General features: G+C 41.0%; 1 protein-coding gene and 2 long non-coding RNA genes across 18 annotated transcripts in view; 2 read left to right on the top strand and 1 right to left on the bottom strand.

Annotated features, from left to right (window-relative positions):
• LOC112978230 overlaps positions 1 to 6976 on the top strand; it is a 10015-nt gene extending 3039 nt beyond the window's left edge. Inside the window, exons 1-4 of one of the 15 annotated variants that reach the window (XR_003257780.1) lie at positions 277 to 381; positions 2773 to 2985; positions 3671 to 3839; positions 4556 to 6976. This is a non-coding gene — a long non-coding RNA (uncharacterized LOC112978230). Of the gene's footprint in view, positions 1 to 276; positions 382 to 476; positions 556 to 648; positions 797 to 2196; positions 2285 to 2723; positions 2986 to 3670; positions 3840 to 4555 lie in introns of those variants that run through there. The other 14 variants (XR_003257781.1, XR_003257791.1, XR_003257790.1 and 11 more) reach the window with 14 other exon arrangements.
• DAP3 (death associated protein 3) lies at positions 260 to 13735 on the bottom strand. Of its 2 annotated transcripts, XM_026091518.1 has the most exons (14): positions 13654 to 13735; positions 12929 to 12976; positions 12449 to 12598; positions 9325 to 9447; positions 6181 to 6282; positions 4866 to 4974; positions 4295 to 4387; positions 3707 to 3837; positions 3218 to 3298; positions 2659 to 2817; positions 2208 to 2267; positions 1154 to 1243; positions 525 to 642; positions 260 to 367 (listed from the first exon to the last, which is right to left on the bottom strand). In XM_026091518.1, exons 2-14 carry the CDS (start codon positions 12968 to 12970, stop codon positions 282 to 284), a joined length of 1344 nt encoding a protein of 447 aa, XP_025947303.1. In that variant the 5' UTR covers positions 12971 to 12976; positions 13654 to 13735; the 3' UTR covers positions 260 to 281. The 2 variants fall into 2 exon arrangements, with proteins under 2 accessions (XP_025947303.1, XP_025947304.1); XM_026091519.1 differs by lacking the exon at positions 12449 to 12598.
• Positions 9355 to 14103, top strand: LOC112978232. The gene is made up of 4 exons (XR_003257794.1): positions 9355 to 9511; positions 10061 to 11905; positions 13394 to 13503; positions 13671 to 14103. It is a non-coding gene; the product is annotated as an uncharacterized LOC112978232 (long non-coding RNA).
• The last annotated feature ends 865 nt before the right edge of the window (positions 14104 to 14968 follow it).

Below are 14968 nucleotides of genomic sequence, written 5' to 3'. Positions count from 1 at the left end.
GCGTAGTGCCCCAGCTGCAGCGTCACCGCCGCCCGCGCCATGCCGCCACCGCCGCTGCGCCGGCACCCAGTGCGCATGCGCCCCTGGGCCACCACCGCGCCAGCACCCAGCGCGCATGCGCCCCTGTGCCGCCGCCGCGACGGCACCCGGAGGGCATGCGCCCCCACCTTCCCCCGCCCCATTGCCTACAAAACCGGAAGCTCGTCAGCAGGCGCAGGTCGCGTAGCGTGGCGTCACCCCCAAGAGACGGACACGAAGCCCCACTCCAGGCCTTTATTGCGTTACAGGGGCCCCGCGAGGCGCTGCAGCTGCCGCGGGTTGGCGCCGCTGAGGAACCGCAGCTCGTCCCGGCCCTCCGCCGTGCGCGCTGCAAGAGAGACGGTGCGTGGGGGCCGGCCCCGGGTGGGCGGGCCCCGGCCCCCGACCCCGGGGCTCCCCTCGGGGCCTGCCCCAAGGATCCCCCCCACCCCCCTTCCGACCGCTCTTCGTAGCTGTTCCGCGACGGGCTTGGTTAAAGAACCGACCTTTCTCGTGCTGAAGCCACTTGCGATCGAGGTAGTAGTGGTAACAGCTCTCAAACTCCTGCGGGCTATAGTTTGAAACTCGGATAGGAATGAAAGGGTCCAAAGCATCAAAACCTTCCTGGAAAGGAAAGAGAAGCTGTCAGACGTGTGGGAGAACGGCTGGGCAATGACCAGCAGCACGGGGTGATTGTGTTTTCCTGACTGCTGGAGTTGTGTGGGGAGAGGCACTGCTCAGCTGTGAGCAAGCCCAAGCAAAATTAATTGAAAGGAGGGTAAGAATGTATATGACTCCAAGGGGGATTAAAGCAAAATCTGCAAGCATGGAGATACAAAACAGGAAAACTGGGGTAGGGAAGAGCTACACCAACAAAATGAGCAGGGTTGTGGCTTGCTCCCCAGCTGGTCCACCTGTATTTGTTCATGTACGACAGCAAATTGCCTCTGAGGCCATGCTGCAGGGGCCTGGGAAGGGATGATGAGAAGCTTGGGGGATGTAGGGGGGTCAAGAAAACTGAGTGATAAAAAAACTGAGAAAACTAAAAACCATCTGCTGGGAATGCAATTCACAAACTAGGATTTTTATTTCTGTTCCCCAGTGGGGAGGGGGAAGAGAAGAGGACACAACTCACCTTTCCTAGTAACTCATGGGGCAAATATGCAGAACTCGGTTTGAAGAGAGAGCCTGTTTGGCTAAGGGTTGTCACAATAGCACCTCCATTCTAAAACAAATGGATTAGAAAGAATTTTAGCTGCAAACATATTATTAGTGAAACAGTTAAGGATTCTGAACATATGAGGCATTCTTTTCCTTCATCTTAGAGTTACTTCAGTTCCAGTTTCCCCAGGCAGTTTCTGGAATGATGTAAAAATCACTGCTTTTAGAATTGCCTGCTCTGAGTCATGAAGAAAAAGAAAGGAGGAGCACTGGCTATTAGTAACAGCTTCCTCCTCCGCCGGAGATAGCACTCTCAAATTCTGTATCAGGGACTATCAATATAATGCTTGTAAGTATTTCAGCGCTGAGTACTCCAAGTGTGTAAATTCAGCACAGGAAAAACAGTTGGTGTTTCCAATGCTGGCATTAAATGTGTCATTCTTGCCTATAAATGGCTTTCAATTGAAGCATCTAAAATACTTTAAAAATGACTTTTTCTATATACTTTTTAATCTGAAGGCTACACCTGCAAGAGACATTGCATGTGAGGGACTGAAAAATAAGCAGAAGGAATTAAGCTCCTGTGGTAGAGTTCAACAGTGTATAGAAACTGAAAGTTCTCATTAGTTCAAAAAAACTCATAAAACAAAATGTTGCTAAGGACTTTGCCTCTAGCTCAGGAAGTCCAAGTCATAAACTGGAGTTTGGGAGAATATGCAAGAAAAGCATCATTATATATTCAGCCTGTTCTTAGACTCTTCCATATGCATCTGCTGTCAGCTGATGTCAGAAACACAGACAAGATCCCAGCCCCAGAACAGCTGCATTTATCTTCATACTCTTCTTAGTTGAAGAAAACAGTGTAATATTAGGCTTGCAGCTTTACACTTTCTCTCCTTTAAATGAGAAATACCTCTCAGGTGTGTGAATATCCAGTGACACACTTAGTAGGACTGCACTGCTTTGATATCAGCATTTAGCTCTAAATGCTGAAAATGAGTCACCTGAAGGTACAGACTGGAACTCACCCAATCATTCATCACCATCTTCCTCAGATTGTACACAAGCGTCAGTTCCTCCGGAGAAACCTGATGAAAATGGTTTGGTATGACTCTCTTGCCATCAGTTTCCACCTGAGATATATATGACCCTCTTCCTCCACTTTAAATTACATTGAAAATATCTTTTCTATGCATCATTTAGGTACTTTGCCTTTGCTTAACACATTTAGCCACAGTAATATTATACAGTGAAATACTTAAATATTTCCTAGCATAACAAGATGTGTATCTACTTTTTCCCTTTGAGAGAATTTTCTTCAGTAAAAATTGTATAAAGCACAATATGAATTTTACAGAACTCTCCAAACTCTGAGTCTTTCAAACACTTTCATCCTTGAAACACTCAAAAAACTCAAAACAAAACACTCCCCCTTCCATTAGGTATGCAGAAACATCATCAGAGCAGATAATTTCTTACAGGGCTTTTGTCTTCCTTCTTTAATGTAGTCTTTCCCCAGAGTGCGTTGACTCCATCCACTGCCACCAGAAGTCTAAATGAACCAAGATGACATTGCTGCTTTATCTCTTTCAGCACCACCCCTACAGCATCGCTGGCGTTTCTCACTCGAGCTAAACCCTTTAAGTAGAAGAAGACATATAACTCAGTGTTGTCATTGTTGATATGCTACTACAGGAATCTTGGGGGACTGTCTGCCCTTTGTAGGGGGAATGAAGATAAGATTGTCAAGAGTCCATCCTTTCCTCTCAAAGGAGCAACCTGATCTAATGTACAGAGCATCAAGAGGTAGGAGCTTTCAGGTTCTAATTTTTGCTTCTACCCACGTTCTCTGTGCAACTCCCTTTACAGATCACGTGGTCATCTTCAATCAGGTAGTTTTTTGTAGCTACCTTCTTGATAGGGAAATGCCTTCCATTTCCTAGGACTATATTTGTAAGAACTTTAGAAGCAATATTCTTCATTTGCAATGACTGAATCATCTAATAAGACAAAGCCAGGAGCACTTGCTATTTCTTACCTGCTCCACCACTTCACCCAATGGTCTGCCCTCCTCAGTACTTTCTCGTTTGCCCCACACATATTTTTGTTGTGTTTTTATCTGCGGTAAGAGAGGGTAAGAGAACTATGATTAAATCAGGAACTAATTAGCGCATAGGCAGCTTGGCAAACTTGGATGGCAAGATTCCCTATTCTTTTCCAGTGATAAAGACTAGTGCAGAATCTTGGCACACTATTCCTCGCCAATAAGCCCCCCCGGGGGGGGGGGGGGATGTATCTAAAGTATTTCATTTTCTACAAAAAGTGCATTACAGTAAAGTGTAGAGTTTGTGTGCAGTATGAGTGCATGCATTAATACAACATGAAGCATTTCTTAAAAATGAGCAAATCTAGAATTCATATAGAGATGCCTGGCAACAGGAACCACATCCACATGCAGTTCCTGAAAAATGATCTTACGGGTTCTTCTTAGTTACTAACCCAGACAGCTTGAACGGGCTCTACAAACCTCTTTTAAGAAGCGCTCATTTGCGGTTTTGAAGTTCTTGAGCCAGAAGGATGCTTGCAAAGGCTGATCGAGCCGTTCTTTGTTATAGGATGACTGCATAAGTTCCCTGCAGTTTTTCACCCAAAGATGAGCTGTAAGTAAAAGAAAACAATCACTTTGTTTAGTAAAAGTAATTTTATGAGTTGGATGGCGGGGGGGAGAGGTCTTTTCAGGTGTATTCTTTTTCTGCTATATTGGTAAGTAAAGTCTGCCATCCTTAATGGGCAAGACTCTCCCTTGAGAACACAACTGCAAAACAAATGCTCACGCAGGAGGTCACACAGACCCACACATAGCAAGTTTCCTGCTGTACTAGTTAATGGCAGAACAAAAGACTGACTACCAGCATGTGAGTGCAGAAGAAAATAATCATAGTTATGTTCTACTTTATTTGGGGGGTTTTGTGCTTCATAAGCATTCTCCATTATGGAAAAACAAAGAAAATTTGCTGTGGTCTACCCTACATCTTTCTCTTGAAGCAGCATCTTCTGGATTAGTTATAGGCATGTGTATTTGTTGTAGTTACACAGATAGCATCAGTGTTCTTACCATCTGGGATGTGCAGCACCAGCCAGCCTTGCCTTGCACAGTAGTGAACCACATGACACAGAGTCATAGTTTTCCCTGTTCCTTTCTCACCATCTTCAACACAGACTGTCAAGGAAAGTCTCCAAAAAAACACCGCAGACGGCAGCATTACTTGACTGCCATTCTTTCACAAGAGCATAAAGGAAATACAAACGTGGTAAAAACACAAATGGCATTCCATCATGTGTTTTTTTTTGTTTGTTTGTTTGTTTTTTAAATCAGCAGCCTGAGGATGCCTTCTCCCACATTCAACTGCATCAGAGCTGTTAATCCCCATTCCCTCAGTTGTGCTGATGCTACTGTTTGTGGAACTGTGCCATAACCCAGATCGCAAATCTGGCTTAAAATAGAAGCATACAGCTTCAGGAGCTTCCGACACTAGCTTGGCTGCTGAGAGACACGCACAGTAGAACTGCCCCCTGGAAGACTAAGCCACAATGCTCAGCATAGGTTCAGCATCATGTTCATCTTTGTAAACTCAGCTGCTTGTATTTAACTTGCATTCTACAGTCAAGTAAGTGATAAAAGATACAGATAACATATCTGATTGCTGGGTGGGCAAAGCTGGAGCTTTTCAGGTAAGCGAAGAGTTCCAGAGCTGGTTTTCGCACCATCAGGCAAGCTTCGTTGAAGGTCCTAATCTGAGAAAAGGAACAGAATATGAACAAGAAGCCCTGGGCCAGCACACAAAAGCTGTTTCTAGCATGATTCTGTCTCTGACCGGTGCTATGAATGGCCTTTTTCTGGATGGCTCCAGCAGAGGGAATTTCTGCTTTGTGCCTTAGTCCATCTAGTTTTCCCATCATAAATTTTTCCCTTCTGCTCTACTCTATTAAGAACCACTTTCCAAGTAAGTAACCTACTATTATTTCTAATATATTATAAAGCCCCTTTTAAAGTCCCCTGTCAAACTAATACAGTAGTTCTAACCAGTCTGCACTCCAGTCTCTCATAATCTGCCAGATGAGAATAGAACAAACTTGTAAACAAGTAATTTTGCTAGAAATACAGCAATCTACACTAAGGTTCTTTTCTAATTTCAAGCCGAAAAATAATCAACTACATTCAAATATATATTTTATATATATATTATATATATAAATTGTGTGCATGTGTGTAAATAAGTCTGCCTTTCTCAGCACTCCCAAGCCTTGGATAAATAGTTGTACTTGTAATTCTTTGTCAAGCCTGCCGTCAAACAGCCAAGCACCTAAAATGCTAAAGAAACCACGTGTCGTCCTTCCACTTTATCTTTTTCCTGCTGTACAATCTTCTACCCTTGCAGCTGCCAAATGCGGCCTTCAACTTGAGGTAGAAACTCACTGTAATTCACAAGTTAAATTTAGCAAGAAGTTCTGCCATAACCATGATTCACAGATAAGAAATCTATTCCTAAACTGAAGCAGGCTGTCTGTTAACTGCTTATGAAGCCTGATCCAATCAAAGTGTGGTTTGTCTCACAGCAGAAACCAAGAAGCAAGATTTGTGTTGCTTATAAAAGCTTACTTCATGAGCCATCCTGTTTCATACAGAAATGTAACCATGGAAAATATTTCTGTTAATTCGTTATGTGCTCATAAGTTAAAGATGAAAATATTTGATGGCATGTTGCCTGAGGTGGAATGCTCTCCTCCTTCTGCCACTATTTTGGTCAGATTGACCCATGACTTTATGATGTAGTAAATATTGCTAAGGACCAGGAATAATCACATTCTTTTAGCCTTTCAACTGAAGAATCATCATGTGGCTCTCTCTGTTTCCAACAGGAAAGTATCATAGTTCCCTGATTGATCCAGTTCTTCCCACATACCAGTCCACCCCTACAGAACTGCTTTCACACAAAGTACCTGCTGCTGGAAGGGACTGGGAAGTCCATGTGGAAACACAGCTTTCACCTCCTGAAGCGGAATACTATAATGGCGACCCTCATGGTATTCTGCATGGTTGGCCTGGGAAGGTAAAATGCAAATTCTGTCAGATACCTTTTCTCTGAATACAGAAGATCTGTGAGAATGGGACAGAGAGGAAACACCCAGTCAGAGTGAGTATCTACTTACTGGGAGTCAGATGAACTAACATATTAAATCAAAATGGAAACTGATACTCTCAGAGGCTGTTACCAGACGTTTAGGAAGAGTCTAAAGAAAGCATCGCTTACCTGGCAATAACGAACAATAAAGGAACTGCTTGAGCATGAACCATTGTCTTTTATGGGCACTGGTGGCCCTATCCTTCATGAATTTATCTAATCCTTTTCTAGTCCACTTACACTTTTGGTCTCCACAATGTTGTATAGTAATGTGATCCCCACCTGAGTTATCTGCTGGATTAAAATGTGCTTTCTTTGTTTTAAGTCTGCTACGTGATAATTTAATTGGATATCTCCTGCTTGAATAAGGAATGTTTGTGAGAACTGGTGATTACATCCTCTTAACACCACTTGTAATGTGTGTGTCATTTTCCCCATGCGCACTGAAGAATGTCTATTTAGTCTCTCCTTATACATAGTTTACATAAACTGCTTTATGCCTATCGTGCTACTTTATACCTTTACACGTTTGTCTGTGTATTTCTAGGAATAGGATGACCAGAATTATCTGCAGTTTTCAGAAAGTATTAATATAAATTGTGGCAAAATTGTTTTCTGGTTTGTTCTCTGCTGTTCTCCTAGTAATCCCTAACATGCCATTTGCATTTTTAGCAAATGTTGGTTGCTTGAGAACTCACGATCTGTTTTCTGGGGCATAAGTTATTGTGACATAATAGTTAGTATTATTTCTCTAGCTGACATGCATTATTCTGCATTTATTGCTAGTGACTACTCTAGGTTCTCTGACTACTTGATCCATGAAAGCAGTCATTGTTGGTAGCTGCAAATTTAGTATTTGTTTCATGCCTTGTTATATTTCCTCAACTGGGGACAATCAAATTCTGCCTCCTCCCCCTGCCCCATTATTCTGTTTTCCTACCATGTAGTAGTTGCAAAGCACTTGCATAACCTTGGTCTAATTGTCAGTTTGTGTGTTAGTCTTTTGTAGTTAGAACAATATTCATATAGACTAGTCTTCACTACTTCCTATGTGACTTTTAGCAGTTTTTGTGCCACCAATTTTTCCCTTGGAATACAAAAGCCTTTCAGTTGCTATGCTTCTACAGAATGTAACATCCTGTATCGTGTGCTGTTCTGCACTGTTGGCTTTTCCACAGGTTTTAAGTCAAACTCCTTTATATTCTAGTGCATGTCAATCTCTTACTTCCATTTTGGTTCAGATGGCATTGGAATATAATCATGTCCTCGTTTTATTTTGCATAGTAGTGATCCCTGAAATAGTTTCATTTACAATTAAAAACAGAAGCAGTGATTATTTCTGCCAGCTTGACTTCCACTCTGAAAAGCCCATGGCAGCTACACACCTATACCATACCTCACTGAGGAAAGGCATTCACAGATCAGTGCCTCCTGGACTTTATGATTTACCTTGGTACAGCTGCAAGATTCCAGATACACACAGGTTTGCCAAATTATTTATAGGAAGAAACCATCTGGTAACCTCAGCAAACTGTTATATAAGCTACTTGAGTTACCAATCTGATATTTACTAGTGAGTAAATCTTAGCAACAGGAAAATTAAAAACTACTGATTAGATAAGTTAATAGCTTCTCTGCTATAAGGAGTTATTATTTGAAAATAGACTTCAGAAGAGAACTATTAAAGAAACCTAAAGTCCTGTTCCAACTACAGCTATGTGTAAACTCTGGGCTGCATTCCCTGGAGCTTTCCTGCACAGGCTTGACACAGACTAACAGCAGCTGTGTTTATGCATGGCACTGTTATCCATGGACTGGAACAGAAAAGCAGTACTCCAGAGACCATTTTTATTCTCAGTTTCACCACTCACCTGCTACATAACCTTGGGCAAATCCCTTCACTTGTCAGCTCCTACATCTGTAAAGTGGGTCAGTATCCTCATTTTAAGTCACTCTTGAGTTTTGCCAATGGAGAGGTATATAAAAGCCAAGTCTTATTAAAAATTTAGTTTTCATCTGGTCGTCTTAATCCATTTTTAATGGGGCTTTCCTGTGCACAAGTACTAGTGCAGTCAGAAGAAAGCTATCGGGTTAGCTGATGAAGTGAGCCAGCGGAGACTATCTGCTGTAATATGTGATCTGCAATACAGCATGTCCAAGGAACACTGATCTGATAAATTAATAAGCAAGTGCAGTTGTCGCCAAACATATCAGGCACGTGAAGTCAGAATGCCAAAGCCAGTTGCCTGGCAACATAAACTGTAGACCCAGGACAGTGGAGACAATTCTTGCCATCTGGACTCTTCTGTGCAATCTATAGAGACACTCCAGTCACGTGAGTAAGATCATCTGCATGCTGCTGTTTCCATAGATACCCCAGAGGAATCAGTACTGAAAGACTCCAATTACAGAGGCAGCAGAAAAGCACCTCAAAGGCTTATTCCTTTCATTTATTCCACTTCATTTTGTGCTTGAGACAGAGTATAAGGCTGGAATTATGATGCTGGAGAGCTGCACTGCATTGAGGTCATTGGGGGGGGGGGGTGTTTTTTATCCCCCTTCATAGCCAATTTAGGGAGGTTAGCCAGGGAAGAATAACTCTGGAGTTGAAATTAATAGTGTCTGATGACAAGCTAAGCCACATATGAGCTTCTACAGTGCACAGTCTAGTTCATCTATGCAACTATAGAGAAAGAATCAATATTTGTTCCCAGGAGCTTTCAGGCAGAGGACCAGCCCTGTCTTGTTTAAACCCGGGCAGGTGCACTGCACAGCCGTGGCCTATTTTCCTTTTGGCTGGGGATCATGATCTAGATGCCTATTATTAGGTCTATGTACTCCCTTCCCTTCTGTTTACTAGATACACACAATCCCAGTAAGCACTTCTGGCTCCAGCATGTCCGCAGACAGGCTGATGGAATTTAGGCATTTGTTGACAATAACAAACATGGCAGAAACTCACCGGGTCATTTTCACTGGTACGGAAAATTGCTCTTGATCCTTCTGCCAGGATTTGGACATCCTGGCTGACAATGGAACTTAACCAATCCTTGGCAGTAGCGTGGAGAGCATGTCCACGGTCCAACTAAAGAGGGGGAAAAAGAAAAAGGCAAACTGACAACAAACTTCTTAGCGATCAAAGATTACAGGTAAAAATTCAGATAGTAGTTTAAGTTTTGTACACCCACTGCATGCACGTTATGATTGGGTCAAGGTAGCATGCAATGCAAAGTAGAAGTCTCTGCAATTAGAATGTAAATTAATCATGAAAAAACATGTGCTTTATAACCACATTTCACATTTAGATACTTGCTTCTAAACCATTTCCATTCACTTAAGTTATCTACCACCACTAGAGATCCAAGCCCCGTACCTAAATGAGTTATCCCATTAAAGATTGCTTAAGAGCACAAGCACAGCCATTAAGGTCTTATTGCTGGGAAGTTCCCATAATGTTTCTGCCTACATTGATGAATAGTAGCTAGTACCTTGGAAATTCAAGCTGTCTAGTAATCCATAATCACCTCAATTATTGAGGGATTACTGCAGTGCTGCCCACTATTTGATATTTATAATTACACTCCCTGCATTGATTTTTCCTAACTGTGTCCTAGCATACAGACTCTTTCATTATAATACAGACATGGCTGAGAAACTGAAACAGCCAACTAAGCTGATTAATTTTTTTTTCTCCGCAGACAGCCTGCTGAAGCATGCCTCTAAAGCTTAGCCAAAATAGGCAAGAAAGTGAGCAGTAAAAGGACAAGCGTTTTATGCTGTGGTAAAAGAAAATATTAAAGCATGCATCTCAAAGGTGAGCTTGGGGATTCATTTGTCAATGAATAAGCAATTCATGTACTCCAAACAGGCTGTGACCAAACAAGCCAAATTGAAGGCTACCTTATGTATTACTGACTGGAACAGTTGCTGGCTCTGACTGTAAACAGAGCAAGCCGTTTCCTATTCCTATTCTCATGGATGAGAGTAGTCATAAACTAAAGTTTAGAGACAGGAACGGCTGTTTCAGTTCTACACTGCATGATGCAATTCTGCTATCATCTGGGATCTCCTCAGGGGTCACTCGAAAGCCACAAAGGCTTAGAAGAAAGCCTAGTGTCAGATTATCCTACATTCTGTATTAAATACAGAATGGACTCCTGAATCAGCGTTTTAGGCCTCACTGTTTATTTAAGGAAGGAATTAAACCCATTTATATTCCACACTATATACCTATATAATGAACTATAGTAGTGTAAATATGAAGATAACTAAACATTCATTTTTTGTCATATTTTAACAACCTCTTCCCTTGTTTCGACGGCGCTCTTTTCCTTCTAAAAGCCAAACAAACAATTAATATGGCTTATTTGGCTGTTTTTAATCTTAAATCCACAGAAGTGGCTTAATTTCTTGCTTAGAGCAAGGCACTAAGATGCTAATTTAATATGTGAATAACTAGAGGATGCAAGTATTGTCACCTATTCACCTAGAACATCTCAGCCTTAAGTAATTCCTACCCTAGTGTCTTAGTCCCTCCCATTTTCTTCCAACATTCCAGTCCCTCCTCCTCAAATCTTGAGTGAATGCTTCAGGGCTGTGAATTCTATTCACCTAAGAGAAAAGGCAAGCTTACTGCTCTACTGACATCCTTCGTGCAGACTAGCCCTCTCCCACATGTTTTACACCAAATGAAAAGCAAGCAAGGATGTGCCTATACAAAAATCCCTTATGCAGCTCAAAAATTTAGCAGAACAATACTGAGTCTGAGTAGTGTTACCAATTCCACTTTTTTCAAAGCAAAATCTCACAAGATTAGCAAAAGTTGGATTCTGTATGGTACAAAAGTCAATTCCTAGTAGAAAAAAGTAAGTAGGAAGAAGGAGAATGTAGTAGAAGACAGTACAGTAAGACAGGATGCAAGTGTGAAAGGGACTTTGTCGTGAAGTCCAGTTATCTGCTCTTCCAGCCAAGTAAACAGAATTCCTATTTTTCATCAATAAAACTGAGTTCATTAAATTATTATGTATTTTTCCTGGAAGGATACCATTTTAGCACATCACTTCTTTGAGCCTTAGCATGACGTGCCTTTCTCAAAATCATTATCTAGCCGCCTGGTGTTTAGGAACTTTTCCTTTGTGGACTTCAGCCTGCCGTGGGCTGTAGGAGCAGCTTCTAAGAACATGGAGACATGGAATTTTCCAAGTGGTACAGAATCAAGACAAGCTCCTGGAGTAACACCAAACTACAGTTACCCTGGATTTGAGAGATACAGACTTGCATTTTATGAATTAGTACATCTTCCTTTACAAAATTCATGTGTAAATGCATCTGTATTTTCAACAGGCTATAAGAATACTTTTGAGTGTCCTGGAACCACTGTTAATGCATTATATGTCTTGACTTTATAGAGTAACAACATGCTATTTGGTCCCTCATCCTGAACAGAAAAATAAGAAAAAAAAAAAGTGGCTTATTGCTGATCCTCTTGGCTTCACATGGAATGCTAGAACCATATACATACACCTTTCTGGTTGACTGTAGAGGTCTGTGTACTAAATCTTAACATGTATATAAGCTTTGTATGTTTTTATGTCATCTTTTAACACAGTTTATCCTAGTAGTGTAGAGTGGATTTTATAGTAAAAAACAGTATTTTTACTGCTGAAAGACAGTAGTGTAACTCAGATCCCTGAAATGGCAGCAAGCTATCACGTGGTACACAGAGATTCATCATAAAGCCATGTGCCATAAGGTGGAGCTGTTTCTACATGAATCCACATATCTGACTCTAGAAAGGACTGTTCATTTCATAAGGAGTTCCATGATAAACATGGTACTGCTCAACTAGACTCTTGCCTCTGGAAACGAGTAGTTATGCAGTCTTCCTCTTTAAAGGCTGCATAATCACTATGTACTAATGAAAAAGCATTTAAAAGACAACAGCAAACAAAACTCAAACTCTTTACCATTAGGAAATCATTCCAGATATGTAGCATTCACTCATTACACTGTATATAATAAGAAAGCTTTACTAATAATACAGTGCTGCTGTATTGTTGTGACAGAGCTAATATTACTACACCCACCTGAAGCACTAAGTCATCTTTGGCAAGATTATCTTCACACCAGCGAAACAGGCTTTGGGAAAGCCTGGTTCTTCTGTTCGGTATCAATGTAAAGGGCTTCTTCCAAGAGAGCAGTGCAGAGCAAGTAGATTCTCCATTTTCTGAGAAACACTTGCATTAAAGATGTATAATTTGAGGATTCTGGACATTTGAGAATGTTTAACTTCAGTCTTCTAACAGATGTCTTGTTCAAGCCAGTTGTCCAGGCTCACTCTTTCTCCTCTCAGTGGAGAGGATCGTAGAATGAGTAATACATACAAGTTGTATCCCTTTCCCTTGTCCATAAAGGCAGCTTTCACAGCTAGCTTATAGGAGGCATCTAGTTTTTCGATGACTAACATTAGATGAGAGGAATCTCACTTTTTACAGTTGTAAATTGTCATTCCAGGCCACTGGACAGCTGAGATATTGGAAGCAGCATCATGCCATTACAGAACTTACCTTAGGAGTATGGTAGACGAGTCCTTTTACACTTCTCAGCATTTTTTTCTGCAGGGACAGAAGTGGATTTGTGTTTGTTTTTTGTTAATATTATTTATCGTTGAATATAGCTCACACTAGAGGAGAATCATTCCTGCCCAAAGAGCTTAAAGTCTAGGCAGACAAATAACAACTAAGACAAACTATCAGAGCAGAATGGTCTGCAGCAGTACAGTTGACTGTTAGGAAACAGCATCAGTTGCCTAATAAAAAAAAGTCACTTTTTCTTTTTCCTTTGGAGAGACATTTACAAAAAGTATATTTGATAAGTAAAGATCTTTATTTCATCTCATGAGGAGGACACATTACTGGGGAGGGCATTTATCTTGACCTCAGCTATTAAAGACGTAAGAGCAAGGGTTACACAGTGATTGCTTTGAAGAAACTGGAATCACACAGAGACTCATGATGTTTCCTTGTTTTCAGCTTCATCTTGATCATGTGTTAGTATCTACTGCTCAGCTGTCTTTGATTATGACGGGGGAAAAAAATCAAAACGCTCAAGCAATTGCAATGCAAGAATTATGGCAAAAAATGTAAGTAGATTAGTTAAATCTGTCATCTGTGCTGGCATTCAAGGCCCTCATACCACTTTTCTATGAGAAAAATAATGACAATATCCAAAGATGTTTTAAAAATTCTTGGTTGTGATAAGTTACATAATATATTCAAAGCAAGATAATCACCTGGTAATTCCTTACAGGGAATAGCTGTCTTTATGGAAGCGGTTACTTCTGATCTTCCAGTGGCTAACTGCACTGTCAATGCTAAACAAGGCAAAGATGATTTAACTGGATAGAATCACATTTACAACGGTTACTGCATAGAGTGGGAAAATAACCCCACACTGAAGGATATTAGTTTTGCAAAGCCACTTTTCATTCTTACGTCTAACAATCAACGCACAATACATATTTGAAAAACAAGCTCCATTTTTCTACTTCAAGAATAAGTGATGATACCAGCCTGTGATTTTTTTTTTAAATCATTTTACTTAGCAGTGCTAGCATATACAACAGAAGAGATAAATTTTGTTTCTCATAGGAATATATCCAGTTTGTCTCAAGTCACATTTTTAATACTAAATAAAGTACAGATGTGAAAGCTGCTCTCTCAAACCCAACTGGTAAAATTAAGGAGTTGCAAGAACCTAAAAGTTTCTGTTTATTTTGAGGACCCCTAAGGTTCTGACAGAGTTCTTGAATGACTAATACAAGCTGTAAGGGCTCTTCTCTAGGGTTTGTCTCTCCAAGAGAGAGGAACTTTAGCAGAAAAATAAATTATGACTGTGGCCACTTCACAAACTTGCACCTGGATCAAGGTAAAGAATTAGTCCAACTCAGCATGCTGTTCCATTATGGAAAAAGTAGGAAAGAATTTTTAGATTTGAGTCTAATTTGCTAGTAAGAACTATGGAAAGAACTCTGAAAGTTATATTTGCAGACATCATGAAGTAATCTTAAGCTGGTATCTCTCTAGATTGATCTAAAAACAAATTTCTGGTTGCTTTATATCTGTATTTTTACTACTGTCTTCAAGAGCATTTACCATAAGTGGTAGGATGCCAAATGCCAGAAACAAAGGAGTGGAAGCCAGAAGTAACTCTGAGATAACCACAGTGACTTCTCTTTGGACCACTGCAAGATCCACTACAAATCAGCATGCCTAATTCTCTTTTACTGACCTATTTCCCCATCCCTTCTCCCTGATTTTCCCTACCATGTACTTCCCACTATATTCCTTTTTTTTCTTGTACCTACATAAGGCTGAGATAACAAAGAAACATAAAATATATTATTCAACCCGATCCAGATACGGGGGCCACTAGAGGAAACTGGAAATGCTAAAGTTCTGCTTGCTTGACGGTGGTTCCTAAAACCTTCTATGGGAAACGAAACGAAAACGGTCCCTCTCCCATCCCTGCGCCTCGCCTCCGCTGCCACCGGCGGTAGCAGTCTGCTCCGTCTCTCCCAGCGGCCTGGGCTCCCGGATCGCGCCCCC

Source organism: Apteryx rowi, unplaced genomic scaffold (genome assembly GCF_003343035.1).
Source record: "Apteryx rowi isolate R43461 unplaced genomic scaffold, aptRow1 scaffold_908, whole genome shotgun sequence".
Lineage (NCBI taxonomy): Eukaryota > Metazoa > Chordata > Aves > Apterygiformes > Apterygidae > Apteryx > Apteryx rowi.
This window is presented reverse-complemented; position numbering and strand designations above follow the sequence as displayed.